The sequence below is a fragment of the Electrona antarctica genome (genome assembly GCF_951216825.1).
Source record: "Electrona antarctica genome assembly, chromosome: 2".
Lineage (NCBI taxonomy): Eukaryota > Metazoa > Chordata > Actinopteri > Myctophiformes > Myctophidae > Electrona > Electrona antarctica.
Genome location: NC_136807.1, coordinates 20,897,530 through 20,924,732, shown reverse-complemented (window position 1 = coordinate 20,924,732; position 27,203 = coordinate 20,897,530). Strand labels below are relative to the sequence as shown.

Here is a 27,203-nt window from a genome sequence, read left to right as displayed (position 1 = left end):
TTAAATATCAAACTGCATGATCTTTATTTGATAATTATATTGTGAAATGCTGTCCAAATTTGGACAAAATAGAAGCATTGGAACAATGAATGTACAGTATAAGGCTCATTTTTCTTACTTACAGTATATTTTTCTCACCTTGAACCTTCTACTTTGCCAACACCTGAGTGGTAAATCTGCAAAGGATAGATAATGGCTTCAATGTATACATTTCTGAATGTTTGCCATTCATTCTCCATGACCCCTGTCTATCTGTGTTCCTGTAGTGCAGCCATTCACTGAAGGCCGCAAGTGAAATAACTGAACACTTAATGTTGGAGGACCAAACAGTCAACCCCTGAGATCAACTATCAGACATGCAGTTAATTTACAAAAGCACATGGTGAATGTCTTGAAGAGCTACGGCAATGATATGGTGAGTAATAATCATAACAAATTATCAATAATAGTTGCTGCATTCAACTAATGTTAATTTAAATAACTTCTATTGTATATTTTATTTATTTATTTATAATCCACAACCATGTATTTTCTTTTACTTCTAATTCCTAGAACTTATTCAGTATACAAATATCAAACATCTATACTGTAAGTCTGCCATATGTACATTACATTTGTGTGTGCGAGTTATGGTGACACGAGACAAGTCACCATGAAAGTATTTTCAGAATACAACCTCCTTGCTTGTAACGCAGTAACATCGTCAGTGTTGTCCATTTATCAATTTACAAACTCTGAGAGGGTACAAATGACCTCTCAGAGTGAAATAAACAAAACCTCTGCTTTATGCAGTTCAATCTTGGCTCTATCCCTCATCATGTCATTCAATTCAATTCAAAGTGGTGGAAGTCTTTTGAGTCATCCCATATGGTGGCCAGTTTAAACCGGGTTCTGGGAGAGCAGCGCACAGCTGGGTTCCTCTTCCCTCTGTGGGCCAGGCAGAGCTTAAGAAGGAGAGCTTCCAGACCAAAAGTCTCAAACCTCAAAGTGAGTGTCTGTCTCCCCTTAGGGGATGGAAAATTCTCCCAGTCAGCATGGATGTCATGTCTCATGTGCACTGAGAAACGGCTGAGTGTTGAGTTAACAATTAAATGAACACTCTGGATTTTGCAATGTGCTTTATTCTATGCGCTCAGATACCGCTGAGCCCTCCTTTCACAATGCTGTATATAGCACTGGTTCTCAACAAACGGTACGGGGACCACCAGAGGTCCAAATTGACCTTTACAGGCCTGGGACCCTGAATCTACACCGTCAAATCCACAGTGTTAATTTAACTCAGCGTTATTGACCCGTAACTGTCCATTCGGAGCCCTGGTGGTCCCCGGACCCGACGCTGATAACCAGTGCTGTATAGGGTCTTTGGCTTTTGCAAATATAAAAAAAGAGAAATATTTACAGAACAGAACAGTATCTATGCACGCGCTCATTGACTGCACCTCTTGCATGTGCAACAAAGCCTTATGCCCAGTGAACCTGAGCTCCTGCTGATGTGGAGTGTCTTTTCGCCTCCATGATGGAAAAGATTGCTTGCTCCTCACTTATCTCTTTTAGTCTCTTCTCGTCCAAGAAGGCAACCAGAGCATCCCTCATGTCCACCACCTCGATCTTCTGCTGCAGGAAGTGCTCCTCCTCCGCTCGCTGCTCCGCCGTCTTCTCAGAGTCTGAAAAAACAAAACACACACACACATGCTATGTAAAAATTAGGGCGCGCGCACACACACACACACACACACACACACACACACACACACACACACACACACACACACACACACACACACACACACACACACACACACACACACACACACACACACACACACACACACACACACACACACACACACACACACACACACAACGTTATATACACACCACTCATTTCCATGTATTTCCTGAGCTCCAACTCCAGCATGCTCTGCTTGTCTTCAAGCTCAAGCTGGCGAGACCTGAGAGAAACAGAAACAGTGTGAATCACACCAGCACTAACCCACCTTGAATGTGGAGGTTATTGGCTACCAGCAGGAACAGTAACCACAGTGTTATGGGTGGAGGGTCTGCTGCTCTGGCCCTCCTGTGTCCTTTGTGTCATTTTCTCTCAGAACAGAATCTGTATTTGTTTTTATATCATTGCTGTCAGGCAGAAATCTTGTATCTCCATATATATATATATAAAAAAATTTTTAGAAACTATTACCCTATTTAATACTGCATCTAAACATATAGTATAGATGCATGTGAGACTCCATAGGTACATATAGTCATATTACTTACGCCACCATGAGGTCTGATTCCTCTGACACCAAGCCGTTTTTCTGGTGGACCAGCTCGATCCATTGGTCTATCATTACAGGGGAACCGCCATTGCCTGGGATAGGACAAGAACGGTTGACTTAAGTTGAAAGTATGTGGTCTTGTGTATGTGTTTCCTATGAGATACTGAAACATCATCGGACATTCAACCCAAGTTAAGTTGAATTCTTTGGATGGTGTAATTTTATGTAATGTATTAATCATCATGAAACAAACACCTAGCAGTTCTATGTTCTTACCGGTTTCCTGTCGGAGAGCTCTCTCCAGCCCCACCCCCTTCTCTTCCAACTCCTTGAATGTAACTTCAATCTCCTCCAGTCTCCTCTGGATGGACTGTGGATCACAGAGAGAAGCACTGGTGTTTAAGTCACAAGTTGGGCAATTAAAGCCCGACAACACATAGTTATTGTACTATAGCTATCGATTATGCACCTCCTAAACCCTATTTTATACTGTACTTAGGATATTGATGTAGTCGAGCAAAAACTACAATATTTATTCTGAAATATAATAAAGTAAAAGCATGAAATATCAAGAAGTTGAAATACTCAAGTAAAGTAATAGTACAGTGAACATGTACTGACCTGGGCTTTGCGGAAACGCTGCAGTTCACTCATCTTGGCTCGCCGCTCCAACGTCCTCATCTTCTTCAGCTCCATCTTCTCAGCCTCCACAGGGTCAGAGGGCATCGTCTGAAACTGATGGCCCAAGCATGCGTTTGTGAATGGCTGGTCAAACCTGACAGGAACGGTCTTTATGAAGACCTAATGTATCCTTAATTACCTTGTCATGGAATAAATCAATGTCGTCTCTTCCAAGCATCTCCTCGTCGTCGTCGTCATCGTCGTCGTCTCCATCAACACCATCTTCGGACGTGCTGTGGCCATGCATGAAGGATGTTTCTGTGGTAAAAGAGGAGAATACGGTCAATTAAATGTTTTAAATCCTGAGGGTTTCAGTCTTTGTAGTCATTAGCCTAGTGTTAAAGATTAGTATATATTTTATATTATAGACATCACCGGATTTCTCCTCCCATCCACTTGCATTGAGTTGCTAACCCAGCGCATGAGGCGATTTCACCCCTTCTTCCGGGAATAGAACGGAGTGCATTCTGGGATGGAATTGGGCCATACGTGAACGTGCCTGGCCAAAAACATGAACGAGTACCGTGTGTGTGTGTGAGCGAGTCATGAACGAGCCCCGCTGTTGTGTATTGGCGAGCCAGCGCGTTCACGTATGGCCCAGTGCCACTCGAAGCTGCAATACCACTTTCGGCCACCATGTCCATTGCACTTCAGCGTTTCCTCTCGGTGATGTCTCTATTAATATACACTCCAAGGCTCTTTTAGACGGTGACCATCTCCAGATAAAACGTCAAAGTCCCGTTGCGTTCTCATTTTTTATTTACCCTTTACACGAGAACGCACACTTTATGAAAACGCTATAATAATGTCGCTAGGTGGCGGTAACGGGCTGCCAAATAGACCAGTCACCCACGTTACGTACAAGAAGAAGAGCCAGCTCCCCCTTCACGCAACCCTATCAGGGTTTTGCTTCCAGAACACAACGTGGTTGTGGCCGTCGCTCGCTGCCTGCTTTCTATAACGCATCGAGGTGAAAGACAGGCTGACAGACAGCCCCAGAGCATGCAGGCAGAGTGCGCCACGGGATGGTTATATATATTTTATAATACATTAGGCTACATAAACGCTGCTGCCGCCTATCGCAAGGCATTTTATTTACATCATGGTTTTACATTCACCATCGCTGATGAGCAGCGCTTTGTAGGCGAGGAGGGAGGCTTGTTCAGGAACTCCATTATATCATATATGGCTCTGCATCAATGTAATAAATATGCGCTGTGAGCCAACGTGAGCCATGATGTCATAAGTTTTGCGGATTCACCGCTTTGCCTGTTTACATGGAGAAGGGATAAAACGGCATTCTCAAAGATTTCCGCTCTGGAAGGTGGTTTCACTTTGTTGCGTTTTCACCTCCTGAAAACACCGTTCTCGTCTAAAGGGACACCATCAAACGATACTTTATTACTTCGTTTTCTATGAACACCGTTCTCGTGTAAAGACCACCTAAGTCTAAGACAACAACAGCTGTGGGTGCGGCTTGACCACCCACCTGAAAAACAGGCATACTTGATGAACAGGTGGGTGTGGCCACATAAAATCATCATTTTAACACTTTCTGTACACCATTTTGAAAGAAACCTGTCTCCTAGCACAATCATAGTACCTGATCATGTTTTAGGGGGGGGATCACAGCATTCCATCTTAAAAAAAAATGAGCTAGACTAGGCTAATCTCACCATTCGACTCATCTTCAAAGAAGATTGGGAAAACACAACAAATTACACTAAGACCGAGCTATCCCTTTAAGGTTTCCTTACCGACTCTGCCTGGGTGGCTATTAAGAACACTGAGCCGGTGTTCTCTGCTGAGCCTGGGGGATGAGAGGTTCCAGGGGGAAAACTTTGATCGGACCTTGGTTTGCTGGCCGCCGGGGTCCTCTTTCCTCTTGAAGCCGGCGCGTCGGTTCTTCTGTTTCTTCTGGTTTACTGTGGTGCTGCCACTCCAGTAGCCCTCTTCTTCCTGCCTGTCTGTGCTGGTCGGCTTGGGAGGACTCAACCTGCCTGCCGTAGCTGAGGAAGAGGAGCAAGAGGAGGACCCGCCTGGGGTCTCCGAGTCAGAGTCTAGGCTGAGGCTCTGGAGGTTGACTAACTGGCTCTTCTCTGCGTCGCTTAGCTGGAGCTTCTGCTTCTGCTTTGGCCGTGAGTCAGGCCTGTTGTCCTGCAGAGGGACTGGCGGTGATGAGCCAGTCATCACCGCCCCCTCAGGGGGAGAGGGATTCACTAGGTGGACGGTGCGAGGTTTGGGTACAGGGGTAGAGGGTGTGGGTGTGTTCTGCCTCGAGAGGCGGGGCCTAGGGACTGGGGGAGTCATGGAGGGTGGGTTTTCCTCTGGCTCCTCATTAGCATTTGTTGGTGGTGGCTCAAGGGGCTCGTCTTTACAGTCAAGTCTGTTGTGGTCTTGATTGCCCTCAGGTTGATGTGGCTGAGTGTCTTTACATGGACCACAGTCGAGATAGTATTCATCATCATCACCCTCATCCTCATAATCATCATCATCTGAGGGAGACGGAGTGGGGTCGTTCTCTCCATTTGTCTCCTTGTGCTTTCTTGTGCTATCCTGAACAGAGAGAAAAGTCATGGCATGTCAAGTCATGGAAGCCACAGAATAAAATAAAAAATCACACCCGTGTGAACTGAGTGGTGCAAGGTCTTATATAGCCTGATCAGCTGTGGTCTGACGTAATGTCAGTGACCATGCTCATTCTTTTGGGCCCCATGTACAGGTACACACATACACAGACAAACACGTATACAAACACGTATACAGACAAAGCTGGTTATTGGAGTGGTTTGCACCACTCAAAAAGGTGTGATTTCTTTCCTCACTAAGGGCCTTTCTCGGCCCCACCCCTCTCCCATTGTTACTTGCGCAAGCAGAGCGTGCAAGTATTGTGGTCGTGCTGGTACGAATGTGCGTATGCTCGGAGGTATATATACTGATGTTAATGGAGACGTAATTAAGATATGTATCAATGCCGGGTTATAACTGGCTTTTGATGGTGACGTAATAAAGATAGGTTACAGATACATATATACATAGACATTACCTTTAAATCACTGAAACATATCCCAATTACGTCACCATCGACAGCCAGTTATAACCCGACATTGAAACATATCTAAATTACGTCACCATCAACATCAGTATATACCGCCGAGCATACGCATAAAAAAGCCAGCCGACCACAGTATAGTACTTTCAACTTTACCTAAACATTACCTGTTACCCAACCAATATTGAAACATATCGTAATTATGTCACCATTGACAGCCAGTTATAACCCGACTTTAGTATTTCATTTCAATGTTTTACAGAGAGGCTGAGATTTGAAACTTTTTTTCCTAACAATTGCTACTTTATATCTCTTTGGACGGCATATAGCTCAGTAGATGCAGTCAGGTTAATCATACGTTTTATACTGACCTGACGAAGATCTACTAACATCAAAATGTTGTCGTTTGTTCAATAAAGTAATTATTTACCAAAAGAATGGTGTACAGGCCCTACCTCCTTCCAGAATCAGAAGTTTTAGCTCACCTCCAGCCGTAGTGTTTAAGTGACCATGAGTAAGACACTGATCCCAACCACTGACTTATTATTAGCACCCACTGCTGCTAATAGTTAGGATGGGTAAATGCAAATGTAGTTGGAAAATACCAACAACAACTAAAGCGGACACAATTATTATCATTATATATTCTGTTCTTGCTTCTCACAATTGTGAAGAAAAAACAAATACATTATGAACTTGGAATTGTGAGAAAAAATGTCAGACCCGTTTATCTAACATTGGGCCGCAGAAACACAGAGCAAAGATGGGCCCTGAGTCACCGTCAGCAGAAGGCTGTGAGGTATCAGGTTTGTGTGCACAGTGAATCGCACCTTACTGGAGGATGTTCCTGTCCCATTCCCTGTTCCCTCATCCTCAGAGTGCAGCTCACAGTAGACTCTCCCTGGGGGGGGAAACATCACAGAGGGAACAATGGAATGCAGTTCATCGTCTTAGACAAGCATAATATTGTGATGCTGAAGAGAATAACAGCCCTCCAAGCCTTTTTTTCTCCTTCTTCAATGATTTCTTTTAACTTACTTTTTCTTGGCTGAACTACAAAGCTCTTTAAAAAGGGCCTTGACACAAATTATTCATAATACAAATGAATAAATCAAGATGTGTTCCATTTATCCTAGGAGAAAGCATGTTGTCTTCTTTACATTACATTTGACTACAGGTATGACAAGCTGTTGAACAGAAATGCAGGCAGCTATTTTACTACTGCACCAGAGGCTTTAGATTTGTTTAATCTAATAATACAAATAAACTAGAAAAAGTGCACAGGTCTCCACCAGGTCAGGTTGTGGCCTCCTGGTGGCGCTATAATAAGCCAATGTGAAATGGGTGCCATTTCTACTGAAGCCTTGAGGCATTTTGTTGCGGATAATATCGGTGGTGCTATAACAGGCCAATGTGAAAAGGGTGGGATATATTCCTCAGCCTAGTAGGAACGTCTGTGAAAGATTTCACGTAAATTCCACGCTGCGTTCATGATTTGAGGCGGTTTGTTCAAAACGGGCCAATCCTGCAAACTTTCAGGTTCATTTTCATCGTTGCATCTAGGGAGTGTGTGCGCAAAGTTTGGCATCGACCGGGTTAACGGTGCCGGAGATTAGCTGTACACAGACGGACGGACACACACACACACCCACATACACGGACGGAGTGCAAAACATACTATCTCCCCATGCCTTCGGCCTGGTGGAGACAATAAGCAGTTAAGTAGGTCAGAGTGGCTTATTGTCGGTATCAGATAAATGAGGACTTGACTGTGTATATTTAATATTCATTATAATTTTACATGATTGTCCCTAATGATAATTCAAGTACATCTCAAGGAAAATTCAGATACCTTTACATTATTGCCAAAGAAATATATCAGGCGTTAAAAGTGCTATATGCGGAAGTTGAACCCACCTGTACTCTGGTGAAAGGTGTAACCACCCAGTCGGAGTGTGATACCACAGTGATGGCAGGTGAAGCAACTCCGGTGGAAGAACTTGCCCTCAGCACTGATGCGTTCCAGCACGTATACCCTCTGGCCACAGAAGTAGCACTCTGAACTACTGCCTGCAGGCCTCCCCATGCCACAGTCACCATCAGATTGTAGCTGGGGTTCCTCAGGGGCTACTGGCAGGGCCACGATGGGGGCAACCGGCTATGGGATAGGAACAAACATTACATTTACTTACTTTGACAGTTGACACATGATGCAGATTTGACTGACACACACACACACACACACACACACACACACACACACACACACACACACACACACACACACACACACACACACACACACACACACACACACACACACACACACACACACACACACACACACACACACACACACACACACACACACACACACACACACACCTCTCGTTTGGAATATTAATGCTTCTAGAGAGACTTTAGCGTGACCAGTGCAAGGTAAGAATGGAAGATTATGCCTCCAGGTTTTGGGGGGGAACAGAAGGCAGGACTTCAGATATGGCAGAGTAAAATCTGCCATATCTGCTGGCACTCTAGCACCTATATTTTGAAATATGCTGGTGCATCCGTTGTGTTAAGTGGATTTGATTGAAGTCACACTGAACTCACATTGTCCTCGTCACCCATCCTGGTCTCCTTTTTTTTCGTTTGTTTTTCAGCTTCCAGTTTCGCCTGCACAAACACAAACAATGTATGTTATCCAATTACCGTATGTAAGCGGTCACTCATGGCCATACAACTGCCTCTCTATATCTTTATTGCTTAAAATATGATAATAATATGAAAAATAAGAAAACATTACATGAACTACCACCAGTGCCTCTGAGAAATGAAATGGAACAGAACAGTTTAGAGGCTTGAAAAATTAACTTGGTGACATGAGTAATGCCAACTCCAGCCAAACATTCAGTGTATTTGAAAATGCCTTTATCAAGCAAGCTACTGTGTCAACAATGGAGTCCAGTCAGAGTACCGAATTCTATGGGCTCACCTTGCGTCTCTGCAGAGAGTTGTGCTTCAGCTTGCTGATGAAAAAGACAGCCGACTGCCGGGAAAGAGTTAAGGGCCTGGATGGTGCCAATAGGTCTGTAGGTTCTACACACACACACATGCAGACACATACACACACACTTCAGTTCCCCTCTAATATAGCAAATTTGGATGTTTTAAATACAGATTTTCACAATAAATAAAGTGCATCCCTGCTAATTACTGCATTTACTCTGCCAGCGGAAATCTTAGCGATCCCATTTGTCTCATTATATCTGCCCCGCATCTGAAATTGAACTGAATTAGTCAACTCTTAACTTGTCAATCTTAATAAAAACTCCTATGCTCCAGCTGTCCCACTGTAACCAGTCAGATAAGGTAACTGGAGACTGACAGCTCCCCCCTGTCTGCTGCGCATCTGTCAGCGTATTCCTAGCAGAGCGGCACAGCATCACAGACCAGCAGAGTGTATGTCACACCCACTTCAGCACAGACTGTAGTATAGTACCTCCTAACACTGAACTCGCATCTACGCTGCAAGAATTCCCCTTTCTCCACAGAATGCCACAAGAATGCTCAAATACCTTGTTTAAAATAAATCCTTCTTCTGGTACAGGAATAGTTGATCTCTTTTAAGCGAGGCTAGTCCCACCCAACCCCCGATAAGCCATATGTCCTCACCCGTTGCTTTTTGCTCTGTCTGCCTTGGCTTAGTGCAGGAGATCTGGCTTTGAGCACAGCCCTAGCCACTCAAACCTGAGGAATTCTGGGTAACATGCTCTTAAAGGGACAGAGGCAGTGTGATGGCTTATCAACACCAAACACATTTCAGTGCGAGGAGAAACCAGCCTCACTCTTTTAGAAATAGATGATTAGAGCACGATGCAGTCAGTGTCTCAGCGAGTGACTTATGTAATAGTATTGATAGAGTTGTCTCTAAAGTTTTTACTGTAGGTGATGGCAATTATTTCAAAGACAACGCAACTATTGCGTTTAAAATCAAAGCACAAAACGTGGTAAATCTTAAGCCAAAGGCGAGCTTCACACAGCAGTAACAAGATTGTGGGTCATGTTTGAAGTAGGTTACCTTTGCTACTGCTAGGCACATTGAAGGCATCATGGACCTGTGTGAGGTACAGGAACATGGACAGCTTGTCTATTTGACCGCTGTTGGCCATATCGTTGGCAGACATGATGGGTGAGATCCCAAACTCCCTCTGCAGGATGCTGAATGCCAGTTGGTTGTTGTGGATGGCATTGGACTCATCCAAAGAGGACATGTCACTGTGGAGGCAGAATGAGAGCAGGGATTCATACTGTAGTAACCGAATGTAGGAGGCCTATTGATAGAATACAAATCATTTGCATCGTTCACAGATTGATTTCTTTGTCCATTGGGTAACACTGTGCGTCATATGTTAATTGCTGACTGTCAAGAACTGGGCCAAAACAACACAGTTAAAGAGGATTGGGCCACAGACACCTCATTATCTGTGTTGTTCATGGCACTGGTTCTCAACGTCAGAGTAATTGATGATAGTTAGGAACCAAATGGACCTCACCCTTAGTCCACAGACCCAAAAGGGTCTGTAACTCTGAGAGTGTACAAATGGAACCAAAATGTAATTTGGTCCATTTGGTCCATTTGGTTCCATTTGTACACTCTCCGAGTTAACACTGAGTACATTAGGGTACTAGAGATAAAAATCGTATCAAATGGTGGTCCTTGAAATGAAAGAGCTTGAGAATCACTGGTTTATGGTAGATGAAAGACAACAGAGAGCAAGCCGACAGGCGGACTCACATGAGCTGCGGTCTGAAGCGGTGGATGAGGGCACACAGAGCCAGACCGGACGTCCAGGACTGGGTGAGGTCTTGGACCTTTACCCTCTCGTAGCCTGCAGTGTTGTGCTGACACCACCTTAATAACTCATCAAAACCTCCAGACGAATCTGTGGAGGAAAACGTCAATGAAGATTTTCAGGTTATATTAGTGGATGTGATCGTGTGTGTGTGTGTGTGTGTGTGTGTGTGTGTGTGAGAGATCTCTTGTATGTTGCATATAGTCACTGTTGAGTGGAAACCTTGCATGTCCAAAACTGAACAGAAAAGTAAGCGATGTAGTTATTATTTAGTCACAGGCTCTTACTAATATTTTTCATTGGCTCAATATTTATGAAACTCACATAAGACAAGAGTTAATCACTTTCAAAATATAGCAAAAATAGCAGATCTACATGCTTGTAGATAAGTAAGTAACCTTCCGATTCAAACCTGTGTCTTCCACATGGGAAGCTAAACATCTACTATACTATACTATACTATACTATACTATACTATACTATACTATACTATACTATACTATACTATACTATACTATACTATACTGCTCCTTCTGATTCAAACCTGTGTCTTCCACATGGGAAGTAACCTTCTGATTCAAACCTGTGTCTTCCACATGGGAAGCTAAACATCTACTGCTCACACGGATTCTAGGCTAATATGTGTTAAGAACAACTACAATAGTGACCACCAAACTGATATGAAGGAACAGCTGACCTTGACGCATCCTGTTCTTCTGCATCTTGCTGGCCGTATTAGACTTCTCCGAGTCATATAGGTGCTGCACCTGTATGAGAGATGAAGAGAAAAGTTACATTCAAACTGTAGTCGAGTCGTGCATTATCCTTATATGAACTGGAAAAGAACAGAACAGAAAACAACACAAAGTTGTAATTCAAATACGTCTTTATGCAGTGCACTTTATGTGGTATTTTGTGAAAACTCTCTAAAGCCCAATAATCAATAAGCTCTCCTATATTAAAGCCAGTCCATCTGGCCTGGTCTGCCAATTCAATAGATCTTACATTGCAGTTTCCTGGCAACAAATCCACACTATGTGAAATACTGTACTGCTGGAATGATCCATGGAGCGCTGGAGGAATTGGATATAACTTTTAAATAGAGAAGTTAGATATATATTAATTATATTTAAATTATATAACAAGTAACCTTCTAGCTATTTAAAGCTATTTTTTCTGCTTTCTTTATTTTTAGCGACTTTTGCTATTTTTGACAAGTGGCTAAGTATGTATTCTTTGACAAAATGTTATGCCGATTTCTTTATTATTATTTACAATAGTCCTACTAGACCCGAGGAAATTACATCTGGCCACAAAAGATCACAGGATTTAATGAATGTGAAGGGAGAGGTGACAAACTGACATATTGAGCCTAACACATAGTATGGCAGGCCCCTAGTAGTCAGTGGTTCGTTCAGATGCACGGAAGACAACTACTGTGACCAGATGAATTCCCTGGGGTCTAGTACGACTATAGTAAATAATAATAAAGAAATCGGCATAACATTTTGTCAAAAGAATACATATTTAGCCACTTGCCCCCCCCCTGTCAAAAATAGCTAAAATCGTTAAAAACGAAAGAAAGCAGCAGATAATTTTTTTTGAACACTCATCTTTTACTTTCTCTAATAACAACCCAAAACATGAACCTTGGTTGAAAAAAACAAAGTTGTCCTTTAATCTGCAGGAGTGCAGTGCAGTGGGAGGTCATCAACGATCATTGCCTTAGTAGTAGTGGTAGTAATAATAATAATAATAATAATAATAATAACAACACAAAAGAAAAACAATCCCAACCTGGCTTGTCTTTTTGGATGAGAGGTTGACATGCTGATAGCGGGTTGAGGGGTCAATGCTGTAGTTGGGGTAGTTCTTGCTGGTGTTTTCTGGGGTGGTCTGAGACAGTAGCTGGTATAAACTCTCTCTGTCCATTGCATTCATAAAATGAGACACAGAGATGAAACACAAGTACAGGAACATTAGCAGGGAGATACAACCAGATCCAAATGATTCATGTCTGTGCTTTCAGTGCCAATGTTTACTTATGCACATTTATCCAAACATGTACTCTGTAATGTTCAAATTCAAAGTAAAAAGAACATGATATTTATTTATATGGGGAAGTTAATAAAATGGAGACTCTCATGAAACCTCTACTGGTCGGTTTTGTCAAATTAGGGAAAGTAAAGGTCCAATGATTCAAATGATCTCTTTGTGCTTCCAATATCGACCTGGCTCACCGTTCAGCCAGGACCTTGAGATGTGGAACCCCCATGCCCCAGCTCACCGTTCAGCCAGGACCTTGAGATGTGGAACCCCCATGCCCCAGCTCCTAACCATCCATGCTCACCGTTCAGCCAGGACCTTGAGATGTGGAACCCCCATGCCCCAGCTCACCGTTCAGCCAGGACCTTGAGATGTGGAACCCCCATGCCCCAGCTCCTAACCATCCTCACCGTTCAGCCAGGACCTTGAGATGTGGAACCCCCATGCCCCAGCTCCTAACCATCCATGCTCACCGTTCAGCCAGGACCTTGAGATGTGGAACCCCCATGCCCCAGCTCCTAACCATCCATCCTCACCGTTCAGCCAGGACCTTGAGATGTGGAACCCCCATTCCCCAGCTCCTAACCATCCATGCCACATCCACATGCTCACCGTTCAGCCAGGACCTTGAGATGTGGAACCCCCATGCCCCAGCTCCTAACCATCCATGCTCACCGTTCAGCCAGGACCTTGAGATGTGGAACCCCCATGCCCCAACTCCTAACCATCCATGCTCACCGTTCAGCCAGGACCTTGAGATGTGGAACCCCCATGCCCCAGCTCCTAACCATCCATGCTCACCGTTCAGCCAGGACCTTGAGATGTGGAACCCCCATGCCCCAGCTCCTAACCATCCATGCCACATCGAATGCGGCAAGGAACCCGCGGGCAATGCCGGTCCCAAGAGGCCAGAAAGGCTGCAAACAAAAGGCAAATGCCAGAGCATTAAAACAAGCAGAGTTTGATTAAGAGGGGGGGATTGTCTTAACCACGTAAGCCCTATATACTTTGTTGTGCAACAAATAAGAGAAAATAGCCAATCTACAAGTTCAAAATGCATCGCAATGCAACACGTCCCCTTGTAGATCATCCATTTAATATTTTTGAAACCAAAATATAATGCATATAATAGCAAGCAAGACTATAACATATCTCTGCGTTATTGTAGATTGCCATTTTCAAAAATGTAGAAAATTCTACAACCGTAGAATGCTAAATAGATAGACCTCAACAACTCTCGATAGACATACATGGAGAAGACTGGATCATCACCTAGATCTGCATATAGAGCCGGCCAGCAACTCTACATCTGACCTCAAACCCTTAGATCTCCATATATGGAGCTGATCTGTTCTGACATTCCATATGTTGATCTCCACCCGTCCTTCCTCTTCGATGTCTCCTTTTTGACTGATACATGTCCATTCAACAGGCCTGAAAATTAAGGCCCGGCCCTACCTGGGCCCTCATCAAACCCTGTACACTCAAGACACTGCCCCGCTGCCTTAGATCTCAATATATGGAGCTGACCTGTTCTGACATTCCATATGTTGATCTGACTTCATCAAACCCTGTACACTCAAGACACGCTCCATATATGGCCAGACCTCATCAAACCCTGTACACTCAAGACACTGCACTGCCCCCGCTGCCACCCTTAGATCTCCATATATGGAGCTGACCTGTTCTGACCTCTGACCTCATCAAACCCTGTACACTCAGACACACTCCATATATGGCCAGTACAGAATTTATTCCATATGTTGATCTGACCCCCCATGCCAAAGTGCAGGCCCAGCAGTCTGCCGTCACCCAGGCAGATGTGTGCACGCAACCTCGCCCTTTAGGACGAGGTTGCCCTCAGGGCGTCTGACTGGTATATGATAAAGTGTTTAGGAGAGCAGTGGACCTACAGTGTGTCACCTACCTCCACCAGGCAGTCTCCAACGAGGCCCATCAACAGTTTCTTGCCCTTCCGCTCCCTCACCAGCGAGGCGTGCTCAGCGCGGTACATGGAGGTGAAGTCAAACATCGCCACGTCTGGCTGTCCCTTATGGTTCAGAGCAAATTCCAGCCGGGGCAGTGTCGTGGAGAAGCGGGCGGCGTCTTGGGCGTAACAGTGCAGGGCGTCCTCATCCACGTTGGCAGCAGCCAGAAGCTCTACTGGGTCACTGCAGTCCTGGCGAGACCCAGAAAGAGTAGAAGGAAGGGTGAACTAAGGAAATCTCACCTGCTTGCACAAAAGCAAGTCAGAGTTTGGCAAGCCGTAGAGGACGGAACAGGTTATTACGTGAAGTAAAACCACCGCTCCACTCTCCACGTCTCAGCCAATCATAAGCCATCTCAGCTGAAGTCTTCCCCTGGTGTCCCCGGAAAAACAATATCGCTCACCTGTTTGATGACACCCTTGTTCAGCAGGCTCTTCTTTTTAGCAGTCATGACAAAGTAGTGGGTGTCATCTTTGTAGTAGACAATGTTCTCCAGATCAATACCTGAATTGGGAGAAAGGACAAGAGAGACTGAGAGAGAGCTGGGAGAGATGGTTCAAAGAGATTAAATTGAGGAGTAAACATATTTGTGAATATTAAATGAAAATGCTAAATGCAAAATCTGTTTTTGGAATTTGGAACATAATCAATAAAATAAGTGCTGTAACTTTGTCTATCGTTTGTTTATTTATGGTGGTGGGGCGACCAACTAATTGTGTGCTCAGCAATGGCTCAGGAGCTAGAGCCGCCGCTTGGAAATCAGAAGTTTTCAGGTTCAATTCCAGGCTCCCCATACCCATAACTTCTCCCGATGAATAGCTTGTTGCCTTCCTCTTCCGTCTGTGTGTGAATGTGTGTGAAATCGATTGCACCATTTACAGTATCAAGACACTTTGAATGACAAGTAGTATTTATTGACATGACTTATTTGTTTTCACACATGTAACTGTCCCCAGCTGAGGCGTGTGAACATTCATTTCACACCCTGGAGGTTCAGCTCGATGAGACGCAACAGAGGTAAACTGTAAAATCTTAAGTGTTCATTTACCTCTGAGAGTGTACAAATGGATAAATTAACACTCATTTTACTGTGTATGAGAACTATGTTAATGAACTATGTTAATGAGCGGGTGGGGTAAAATGGACTAAATGGTTTTATTTGTTCCTATTTTGAGCATCTTCTGCCTGAGACAAAACTCAAGCCCTACTATATCCATTTCGCTACACTAGACTGTTGCCCGTTGGTCACCGGCCGACTCGGGAACACTGCAAGTCGAGAACGAGGCAAGTTGGAAATGCATGCCCCACCCGGTTATAGGTGGGGCCGAGATACGTGAACTACAGACACGCATGCACGCACACGTACACGGACACACACAGACATATTTTTGTGCATTTATTGTAGGATATATTGAGGGCAGGCTGAAATTCAATTTCAATGATCAATTAAGGCATTATCTAATCCTGCAGGCATTATCTGATCCAGCTGGGGATTTTACAGTGTGGGGACGATATGTGGACCTCTACCTGTCTCAGTCAGCAAGTTTTGGAAGAACTTCTGGTTGTAGATACGAGCCACACCACTGATCTCAGGTACCCGGGCCTCGGCGGCTGTGTTCTTGTTGATGAAGTTGGCCGTGATCCCGATAGCCAGCTTGCCATTCGTCGCAATGTGCTTGAAGCCTGGAAAAGAAGAGGGAAAACGTTACAAAGAGGGGAGAAGTTACAGAAAATCATTCACATGTCACATTAGGGATAATAATAATAACTTTATTTATATATTATTTATATATTTTTTGTAGAACATGTACACTTGGTTATGTTGTTGGTTCTCTGTAGTTAACAGCAACATTGCAATGCATGCTCATGGGTCTTGGATACAGCGACTACACCGTACCACCGAGTTGTTACATGCATGTTGTTCAACTGAGTCTACAAGGAAAACAGTGTTCAAATTAGACATGAAACGTATTATGTCATGATAGCAAAATAATTGCCATTTATAATCTCCAAAATGTGCTTAAAACTCTTGCAATGGCACTAAAACATACTGGAATCACTTTACCTTACATTTAGTTAAGAAACAAATATTTGTCTGCACCCCATCCTTTTTTTGTCCCCATCCCTTTTATGTCAGATTCAGACTATCGCCAACACTCAGTAGATAATCACAATGAGAGAAACAAAATGCACAAATCAAAATTATATACTTATAAACCTGATATCCAAGCATTCACATGGCTCTATTAGTCATGTATTGTAAATGAATAACTTGTTTGGTTTTCAGATCAGATCACACATACAAATATACGCATACTTGCGCGTGTTTCTCACCGTCTGGGACAAACCTGCCTCCTCCAGCAGAGATGAAGACATCAAACTGGAAGGAGGCTGCGGGATGAGACGGAGGGTGCAGCTTGGCTGTCCAACCTGGCAATGGAACGCACAGATATATAAAACTACTATTCAAAATAATGGTTCACACAATTTTAAAGGTGTAATACTGTAAGTTATATTGATTTGTTAAAATAAGTGTTAAATAGCTCTATATTATTGCGTTGAGTGTTTGTTCTGTAGCAAGGGTCTCCCTGTCTCTCCAGCTTGTTTTGTAAACAGAAAATAGATTTTCAGGGCAGTTTTATCTAATCATCCTGCATATAAGTATACAGGATTACCAATAAGTGAAACTGGAATTGATAAAATAAACAAATTAGACAGAACTGGATCTGGAACACAATATAAGCTGATTGGATAAAAATGGTATTCAGACCTGAAAATATATTTTGTTTACTATCACTGCAATGATTACTATTTGGAATATAAGCTTTTTGGCTCCCTGTCCATCAAATAATTGATATCAAAATACTACTGTTGGTTTATAAACCAATGAATGGTTTACAGCCTAAACACATTTCTGATCTTTTGCTATATCATGAACTATGCAGACCTCTCAGGTCATATGAGGAAGGTCTGCTTTATGTCCCCAGTTCAGAACTAAATGTAGAGTAGTCTATAAGAACCTGATAGAGGGAATCTTGACTTTTAACATGGCAATGTGGTTTGGCAATCTTAATAGAAAAGGAAGAAGCAAGCTGCAGTGAATAGTGAACCTAGCCTCAAAAATCATTGGGAAGAGACAGAAATAATTAACTTGTATCTATCTACAAGGAAGTACTTCGGAAAAAAGCTGTCAAGATACAGTAGCAAATGACCCCACTCTGCAGGGAGTTCGAACTACTTCCCTCTGATAGACGGTACAAAGTACCTAAAGCTAACCGTAACATCTTTAATGTCCTTCATTTCTAATGCCATTAAGGCACAAATGATACCATGTCTCGTTAAATCAGTTTTTAATGTATTTGTCACTGTTCTGCTTTTTGCCATGTAGATAATTGTGTGTAAGTGTTGATGCTGTTATGTTGTTTATGAGACCAAAGACAAATGTCCGCATTGTGGACAATAAATGAAACTAACTAACTAACATTGTTCAGTTTTGACTGTATGCACCACAAACTCCCAGAAAACTGCAGGTCAGCTACAAGTCTTAGATCTTTTAAAACAAAGCAAAAAACATTTGTTTGCCACAGCCTATTATTGAGATATGTTTTAATCATTCTTCAGCACTGTGATTTTACTCCCTTATTCTTCTGTTGATGGGTCAGGGTGTTTTTTTTGTTTTGTTTTTAGGGGCGCTCTATGCCCAGCTATGTGTGTTTGCGTTTAGCGTGGATTTGATTGGCTCAGCACGGAATAGCGATGATGTGATTGGAAAAGTATGTATTTAGGATAAAACGTGAGGACAGAAAAGTGAAGACGGAACAGTGAGGATGCAACTTGTGATTGGCCGGAATGAGAAGATGTATGATGATAAGAGCACCCATCACACATTGTTTTCTTTATACTCAAATTTCCTTTCATAATGTGATTATTTGACTGTTTTAATTGTTCTGGCTTAATGTCTTAATAATGCACTTAATATTTTGTATGAACCACTTTGAATGGCCTGCCATGTTGAAATGTGCTGCTAATACAAATAAACTATATGAGAATATATGGGAAGCACCTTTGTTTTCTGATGGTTCAATCAAGCCCTGGAACTCCAGTCCGGTGTGCACCTCCACTCCGAGGAGAAGGCATATTTTCAGTAGGATCAACTGCAGCTGACGAATGCCTGGAAACAATAGTTGAACAGTATACTGTTTACATGTACAGTATCAGCACTATTCTCCTATTGTATAACATACTAGCCAATGCCACATTTTACTATGAAATCACTATGCAGTGCCACACAGACCGTTCCTAACCTTTTTCTGGATCAGGGCCTGAGTGTTCACAGCCTGAACCTACCCATCTGACCCCTTCAGATGGGTGGGCCGCATGCAGTTTCAGAGCATGTTTATTTTAGCAATCAATCAATCGATTGTGTTCCAGCTTGGATCAATGGAACCAACGTAGTATTATTTAAGTTATTATTTATTGGTATAACAATGAAAACATAAAAAAGGGGAGGGGGATATTGCATTATCCTCATGGCCTAAAACAGGTTGGGACTCTGACCTAGACTATATCAAGGGTGAATACATGATTTCAGTACACATTATGCTGAAAACTAAGGCAAGCTCCGGTATTGCATAACATGTGTTTAAGTGTGAGATGCAAGACGTTGCAGTTGCACACAGGAAGCGGGAGTATTGTGGTCGCACCACCACAACTACCTGATCAAGACTGACATGAACATATACACACTGCACATATACACAAACTGAATATATACCTACACTATATATAGTACACACATCTATCTATATATATATATCACACTAATGACTCACAGATGTGATCCAGAGTTCCAGTACAGAATTTGCCATAGAACTTCTTGGCCCCGAGCCCACGGAGGTCGTATATGGTGTAGGGCCAGAGGTGGAGGACGTTATTCCTGGAGAATGTCTCCCTCTTCTCCAATACCATCACCTGAGCACCCAGCAGGGACAGTTCTATAGCCGTCCTCAATCCACAAGGTCCAGCACCCAACACAAGACACTGGCGGAGAGGACAAATAATGAGGGTAATGACTGAACTAAAAAAACAATACACAATAGTTGTGCACATCCACACACATTTTAAAGCAGGTGCAAAGCACACACACAAAATACAGTAAATAAAACATAAAAGAATATTTGATTTGCTACTTTTGCAATTGCAAAAGCAGAAATTGTGCACAAATCATATGCACAGTACCAGTGTATGTACAGTACATATACTTAAGATGGTGTCTCTCTACGTTTATTTTAGTCTGATGCAGAGCATTTGCTCAAAACGTTACTGGTGTTGTGCCAATAAATTACTTTTGTTGTATTAATGACTGAAATAACAGACACAAACTGACTGTATTATTACATACGCTAGCAGTATCTAATCAGATATTGTTCTTCTATTCTCTAGATATACTTTCACTATATCCACAGGAAATGGATTTGCATCAAAGACTATTTCTTCTTTATCTGTTTCTACCTTGTTTTTGGAACAAGCTTTTCCTTGCTGGTAATCTTGGTGGGACACCCTCTTATCCAACTTGTCCAACAGTGCTTTGGCCTTCCAGTAGTTCAGCCTTTCTTTGAGCTTGGTGTAGAAGTTCCTGTAGTCTTTGGCATCCACATCCAGTTGCTTGCAGAGCTCAGCAAAGTGGCGTTGAACATCCTTACAGGTTGCAGCTTGGACGAAGAGGTCAAAGACAGCATGGGAAGCGTTGGTCGGGTCATGGCTTGCCATGATGCAGAATGAAGACCTGGGCCTGCTCAGCTTGGAGGGTTGACTGCAGAGGAAGGTTACACACTGTCAATTTAACTCTAAATGCATACAAAATGTAGTTACATTTTTACTCTTTCAGAGTTAGAAATTGATAAGTTACCTGAGGGTTTTACTATATATGGTAAAGCTTTAGAAAACATCGATAGAAGATAAAGTAGGTTTAAATGGTTAGATAATCCCAAACGGACTCTTAAATGTATGTCTGACATGGGATTGTCATTATATCTGCGGGGGAGATCCAAAAGTCTGACAACGCATAGATAATAGGGACACGGGAAATTCTCCCCCTCGTAATTATAGCACAGAGCTTTAAAAGTGGAAAGCTTCCTCATTACCTGGTTTCCTTCAAAGCCTTGAGTCATCGCTAACTTCCCCAGTTGTTCCTATGTCCTTCTATATATCTTTACTTTATTACCACTCAACACCACGCCTACGGATTATGTGTCATACTCACGCTGCGCCTCAGGACTTGTCTGGCATTATTTGCAGTAGGTGGTAGAGCATGTAGTGTAATGGAAACTTGAAAGCACACATGAAACACTGGTCTACGGTAGTTAGGAATGGACTAGGTTGAACAGTATTGGGGCCGGGAAATGACACTGCTATATTTTTGCAATATAACACATGCAGATCTGCATCTAAACTTCAGTAGCTTCATTTGGAAAGAATGTATCACTCTACAATGGTTAGGGAGATTTTAGAATGGTAAATAAATAAGGCAGTTGCTCAATACTGGTTTGACTCAACATGACACCTCTGTGAACGCAGAATGTGCGTGCAAGACCAGCTACCATGGTCCATACCAACCATTACGCATATTATCAGATTAACTGTACTGTTTTTCTGCCAGATTAGTCATGATTGAAATGCACAAACCGTGCTAGTTTTTGTTTTCTTTTAACAAACTGTTTTAGTACATTGAGACTGACTGACTCAATTTGCCTTAGCTACATTGCATGCTTTGCAATGTCACTATTGCAAAGGAGGCAGAGGACATGCACATCCAAATCCTGGGAGGCATACTTTGGTTAGACATAGCATTGGTTAGTCATAGCATTGGTCCGACTGGATTAAGGTTGGTGAGGGGTGCGTTAACACGACCGGATTAAGGTTGGTGAGGGGTGCATTAAAATCACCGGATTAAGGTTGGTGAGGGGTGCGTTAAGGGTTGGGAGAGGGTTCAAACAAAAAAATAATAATCTGTGCATCAATAAAATTTCTTTACAGGTAACGTTGTCAATTCTGAAACTATACATTGTGCAGGATGAACCATTTTAAATTATGGTTGTACGGCCACACGACCACACTCAAACTAAAGCAAACAAGCAAAACATAACCAACTAAAGTTCTTTGGCTGCTTGTGAAAGTATGATACATCGAATTATGGTCCATCGGATAAGGGGGACAAATAGTTGCTCGCACATGAGAACGTCCATTTGCAATATTATTTAGCATACAAAGGGTTAGCAATAACACTGAACATTTTCAGTCAATATTTGCAATAGGCGGGGTTTATAAAACAGTCAAAGGCAAAGTCAAAGGCAGAAATCTGTAGTGAAACATAATACTGTACACAATGAGGCAAGACAAGAACTATGAGAGAATTTACTTGAGTAAGGAATCAAAACTTACATGACCTGTCCCAATAGTGGCTAGCTGAATTACAGGGACTAAGTTACAGTTTATATAGTTTCCCAAAAGCTACTGCTTTGGCCAAAAGGAGATAGACATGACATTATGTTGATTGATTAGGTCAGATAAAGAGCTCAAGAAACAGTCCCTACTGTCTTAGAAAGAACAGTACTACTAGCCCCATCCATGATGCTCAAAAAAGAAAGAGGAAGTAGATCTAATCTGGCAAGCATGAAAAAGAACTGATCATAGTTCACACGGTGTTCACAAGTATAGTGTATCTGCTATTTCCAGATCTGCTATGTATTTAATTAATATCATTCAACACAAAAATTAAGAATTGGTGAAACGTTACTTATGCAAAAATGATACCCACCAGTTGTGTATTTTGATCAAACGGCATCAGCAAAAATATATTCCACCCATACAATTACTAGACTAATCGCACTGCAGATTCTGACACATTCTGAAACCACATCAGCAACAACTCACAGGCTCTAGTGTGCGTGAGTCTGTCATAGTGACTGTTCTAAAGTAGCATTTCCTATAACTTATGGCCAAACCTTCCTTCCTGATGCTAAAATTTAACTCACACCAACTCCCTGCTGCTGTGAGTTGTCCTGCATCCTCTGCCCTCAGCAACTGAGACACAGACCCTACAATTAACATAATAAAATGGTGTGTGTGTGTGTGTGTGTGTTTGTGTGTGTGTGTGTGTGTGCGTGCGTGCGTGCATGTCTGGGACCTTTTTAAATTCCGACCTGAAGGAAAGTTCAGCTACAATAGGCTCTTCTAACTAGTTCAAGCACAGTTTGCCATTCTCCTTTTTGGATCATAAGAAAAATAATATCCCCAGGACTGACTTAAATAAGAATCCCAGACATGAACTGACATGAAGGTGACAGAATTTCGGCTCTTTTATCATGTCATATGCGACAGCATTCATACTATTTCCTGCACTGTGCTGCACACATCACTGACATTTAACTGGCCTGAAGGTTAGCATTTCAGGAAACACCCTGAAGGTTACCAGCTTCACGTCTCTATTGTCTTTCACAACTAGAGAATAATCAGTTGAATGAGCTTCAGTCAGCTCAGAAATCACTCACTAATAATTCCAAGCAAGCAACATTAAGAAGGGCAATTCAGGTCACACAAACTAACATATGTGATAAAACGCTAAATGATTGTCAATACTACAGCCCAGCACCATTACCTCCAAAGTACATGCCAGAGTTATCTAAAATGATTAGCCCGGTCATATCAGGCTTGTATAAAGATGAAAGTCCAATACCATGCTGAAAGCGGTGCAACAAGCTGGGAGACTTGAAACTGTTAAATGTTAACGTAATTTAGTTTTCAGAAGACACACAGTTTGAATAAGTGGAAAGCCTGAAATTAGAGGCCGGGTACACGAGGACGTCGCGGGCTGTTCCCCGCCTAAGGGGCCGGGTACACGAGGACGTCGCGGGCTGTTCCCCGCCTAAGTTTGCGAACGATATAACACTTTACTGCGTCTACATTGCGGTTATGTTAATTATGTAAGACGTCCACTCGAGACCGGTAAACTGCTTCGTTTTCAAGATAAAGATGCAGTACACATGGCTGGCCTGTAGATGGCCACAAAAAAAAGAAAAAAGCTTATTCTAAAAGTAGGCTATATGAAAGCGTTGGTATTTCACACAGGTGTTGCCAAATAACTAATTATCTTGATCAGATGCGCATATGCGTCATATCAATTTAATGAGCAGAGCAGTGCTGCTTCTCTCTCTGAGTCTGCACAGTGCACACACTGACTGACCAGCTAAAGTGTATGCCTACTAAACCATAATATATGACAAACCTTGGATTAATTCTTCTGAAAACAGCAGCAAGCACAAAGTAAGTGTGAGAGAGAGAGAGTGTGAGAGAGAGAGAGCGGTCTCAATCTCAGCAACTGTTTGCGTGCGTGCGGGCTGCAGATCGGCTATTTTTGGAGAAGAGATTTATAGACATTATGTGCAAATATAAAATAGCTGTGATACTTATATGTAAGTGGTTATGGTGAAATAAACCATTAACACTGGTTAGTTTGGAGGGGGCGAGGGGACTATGACATCACCGTTTCAGCAAATTAGGCGGCATTCGCTGTACACACGGAGACGTGAAAGTCGCGTCTCCAAACTTTCCCACTCTGGAAGGTAGTTTCACAATTAGCCGTTAAAGTCCCCCAAAACGCCGTCTCCGTGTGACAAAAAGGGCAGATCGGCTAATTACTTGCCCGAGAAACACCGAAATCGTCCTCGTCTGGATTACCCCTAAATTTGCGAACGATATAAAACTTTACTGCGTCTACATTGCGGTTATGTTAATTATGTACGACGTCCACTCGAGACCGGTAAACTGCTTCGTTTTCAATAGAAAGATGCAGTACACATGGCTGGCCTGTAGATGGCCACAAAAAAAGAAAAAGCTTATTCTAAAACTAGGCTATATGAAAGCGTTGGTATTTCACACAGGTGTTGCCAAATAACTAATTATCTTGATCAGATGCGCATATGCGTCATATCAATTGAATGAGCAGAGCAGTGCTGCTTCTCTCTCTGAGTCTGCACACACTGACTGACCAGCTAAAGTGTATGCCTACTAAACCATAATATATGACAAACCTTGGATTAATTATTTTGAAAACAGCAGCAAGCACAAAGTAAGTGTGAGCGAGAGAGAGAGAGAGAGTGTGTGAGAGAGAGAGAGAGAGAGAGAGCGAGCGTGCGCACCCCTTCTATTTTTTAACACGCAGCATCTCTCTCTCTCTCTCTCTCTCTCTCTCTCTGTGACTGTGACTGCGTCTGACACAGACGCGGTCAATAATATATAGCATAAATAATAGGCCAAATATAACACTTTCCCTCTATCTGTGATCAGCTCCTCACACACAACTCCTCTCTCGTGCATGCCTGCTCAATTTCAGCAACTGTTTGCGTGCGTGCGGGCTGCAGATCGGCTATTTTTGGAGAAGAGATTTATAGACATTATGTGCAAATATAAAATAGCTGTGATACTTATATGTAAGTGGTTATGGTGAAATAAACCATTAACACTGGTTAGTTTGGAGGGGGCGAGGGGACTATGACATCACCGTTTCAGCAAATTAGGCGGCATTCGCTGTACACACGGAGACGTGAAAGTCGCGTCTCCAAACTTTCCCACTCTGGAAGGTAGTTTCACAATTAGCCGTTAAAGTCCCCCAAAACGCCGTCTCCGTGTGACAAAAAGGGCAGATCGGCTAATTACTTGCCCGAGAAACACCGAAATCTCTCACATGTCAATACATGCATCATCTGGTAGGAACCAGGAGGAGATAAACACACACAGTAGCTTTCATCAGACTGGCAAAATGTTAACCCATTGATGCCTGAGGCCGAATCTGGGAACGCCTTCTAGGACCTGACCTAAGGTTTCTGAAAACCTTCAAATTTTGATTCATTCTTTTTTTTAAATAGTTATGTTAACTTGCTACATGTATAGCATAGCTGATGAGACACAGAGAGCCGGCATCAAAGGTAGAACTAGAACAACATATAGGTTGCACCAGGCGTCAATAAGAATCAGCAGGATTCCTTAGAACATGTCCAGTCCTGCTCTGAGAGAGAAGAACTCACTTTAACTGCATGATTCTCACTAAATCTATTATTACTATTATACTGCTGTCGAACTGTAGTTTATTGTGCAATACCGTCATCCCTTTGGAGACATTGGTACAAATAGCTATAATGATTCTTATTTTGTGTGTAACCATTGTGTGTTGTGTGCTTTAGAATGAGCAATTCTGTAAATTCTGTGTACATAAACATACCTACCCCCACCATGTGAATAGATTAATTCACTTACCTAGTTGTTGCGTGTCTGAGTTGATAATGATGGTCCTGGTCCTGGAAAAGCTGTGTGTAATATCATTCGGGATACATCATACAGGTACAGGATGACATTGACATGTGGGCTGGTAGATCGAAGGGGGCGTGGGTTAACCAAAAGTTGAGAGAAAAATTAGAGACATTACAGGCAGCGAGTAATGAACATGTCATGTAATTTAACTTTATCACACTCCAGTAGAATTGTATGGGTCCTAATATTCCATAAGCGAAGACATTAGACGCTTACAATGACAGGAAGTGGATAAATGAACAAACAGGAAAAGTTTAATTTTAAGACCCATACAGTTTGACCTACGTGCCAGGGTTTGTACAGCAGTCACAACAGTGTTGTGTAGTCTATTACAAGCGTTACATCAACTGTAACATAAGAGATAAACTGTTAATGTGATTCACCCTGGGTGCACTCTGGCTGACAGGCTGAGCAACAGCCAATATTCGTTAAGAAAGTACAGCACAGCAGTCAGAGACAGAGTAGCAGGGTAGCCTACACGTATTTGCACAATAGACATACAGTAAGCATTCACTGCGATCAGTGCGATGTACAAACAATAACAATCTACATTTGGGTACTTATCTTTTGTAAATATTGTTACATTACCTTTTTTAAAGTGAGGATGAATCTGTGTCGCGTCCATCTCTTCTTTCTTTTGTTTACAGGGCTAAAGGGAATTCCGCCCAGATAACGCTCCCTCTCCCTCTCCCTCACCTGCGTCCATATGGCCAATATGCACAGCTCTTCCCTTCCGGGGGTTTCTGGTAACAGCGCAACAACAATTCACACGTGATGATAGGCAGCAGCCAGCAGGTTGATGAAGGCTAGCCGGCATACACACTACACAGTACACTGCACTTAACGTGATGAGCTAAGACAAGAGTCAGAGAGGGCGAAAGATACAGTACAGTACAGTACACACGGAAATTACTTCACATCCTGGATTCCTGGAATATAG

General features: G+C 42.6%; 1 protein-coding gene across 3 annotated transcripts; it reads right to left on the bottom strand.

Annotated features, from left to right (window-relative positions):
- mical1 (microtubule associated monooxygenase, calponin and LIM domain containing 1) lies at positions 1–27,008 on the bottom strand. 3 transcript variants are annotated; one of them, XR_013791586.1, is made up of 26 exons: positions 26,852–27,008; positions 26,210–26,318; positions 20,411–20,711; positions 19,732–19,939; positions 18,963–19,070; positions 17,234–17,329; positions 16,427–16,582; positions 15,303–15,403; positions 14,839–15,090; positions 13,713–13,828; positions 12,663–12,789; positions 11,563–11,632; positions 10,808–10,955; positions 10,091–10,287; positions 9,005–9,108; positions 8,623–8,685; positions 7,930–8,170; positions 6,843–6,913; positions 4,718–5,516; positions 3,100–3,218; positions 2,901–3,014; positions 2,556–2,649; positions 2,278–2,371; positions 1,879–1,952; positions 886–1,664; positions 1–811 (listed from the first exon to the last, which is right to left on the bottom strand). XR_013791586.1 is itself a non-coding variant. In XM_079520787.1 (25 exons), the coding sequence occupies exons 3-25, from the start codon at positions 20,666–20,668 to the stop codon at positions 1,462–1,464; spliced, it is 3,813 nt and encodes a 1,270-aa protein (XP_079376913.1). In that variant the 5' UTR covers positions 20,669–20,711; positions 26,210–26,318; positions 26,852–27,008; the 3' UTR covers positions 1–1,461. The 3 variants fall into 3 exon arrangements, 2 of the variants coding, with proteins under 2 accessions (XP_079376913.1, XP_079376914.1); XM_079520787.1 differs by having other exon boundaries at positions 1–1,664; XM_079520788.1 differs by lacking the exons at positions 26,210–26,318; positions 26,852–27,008 and adding an exon at positions 22,716–22,734 and having other exon boundaries at positions 1–1,664.
- Between the last annotated feature and the right edge of the window lie 195 nt (positions 27,009–27,203).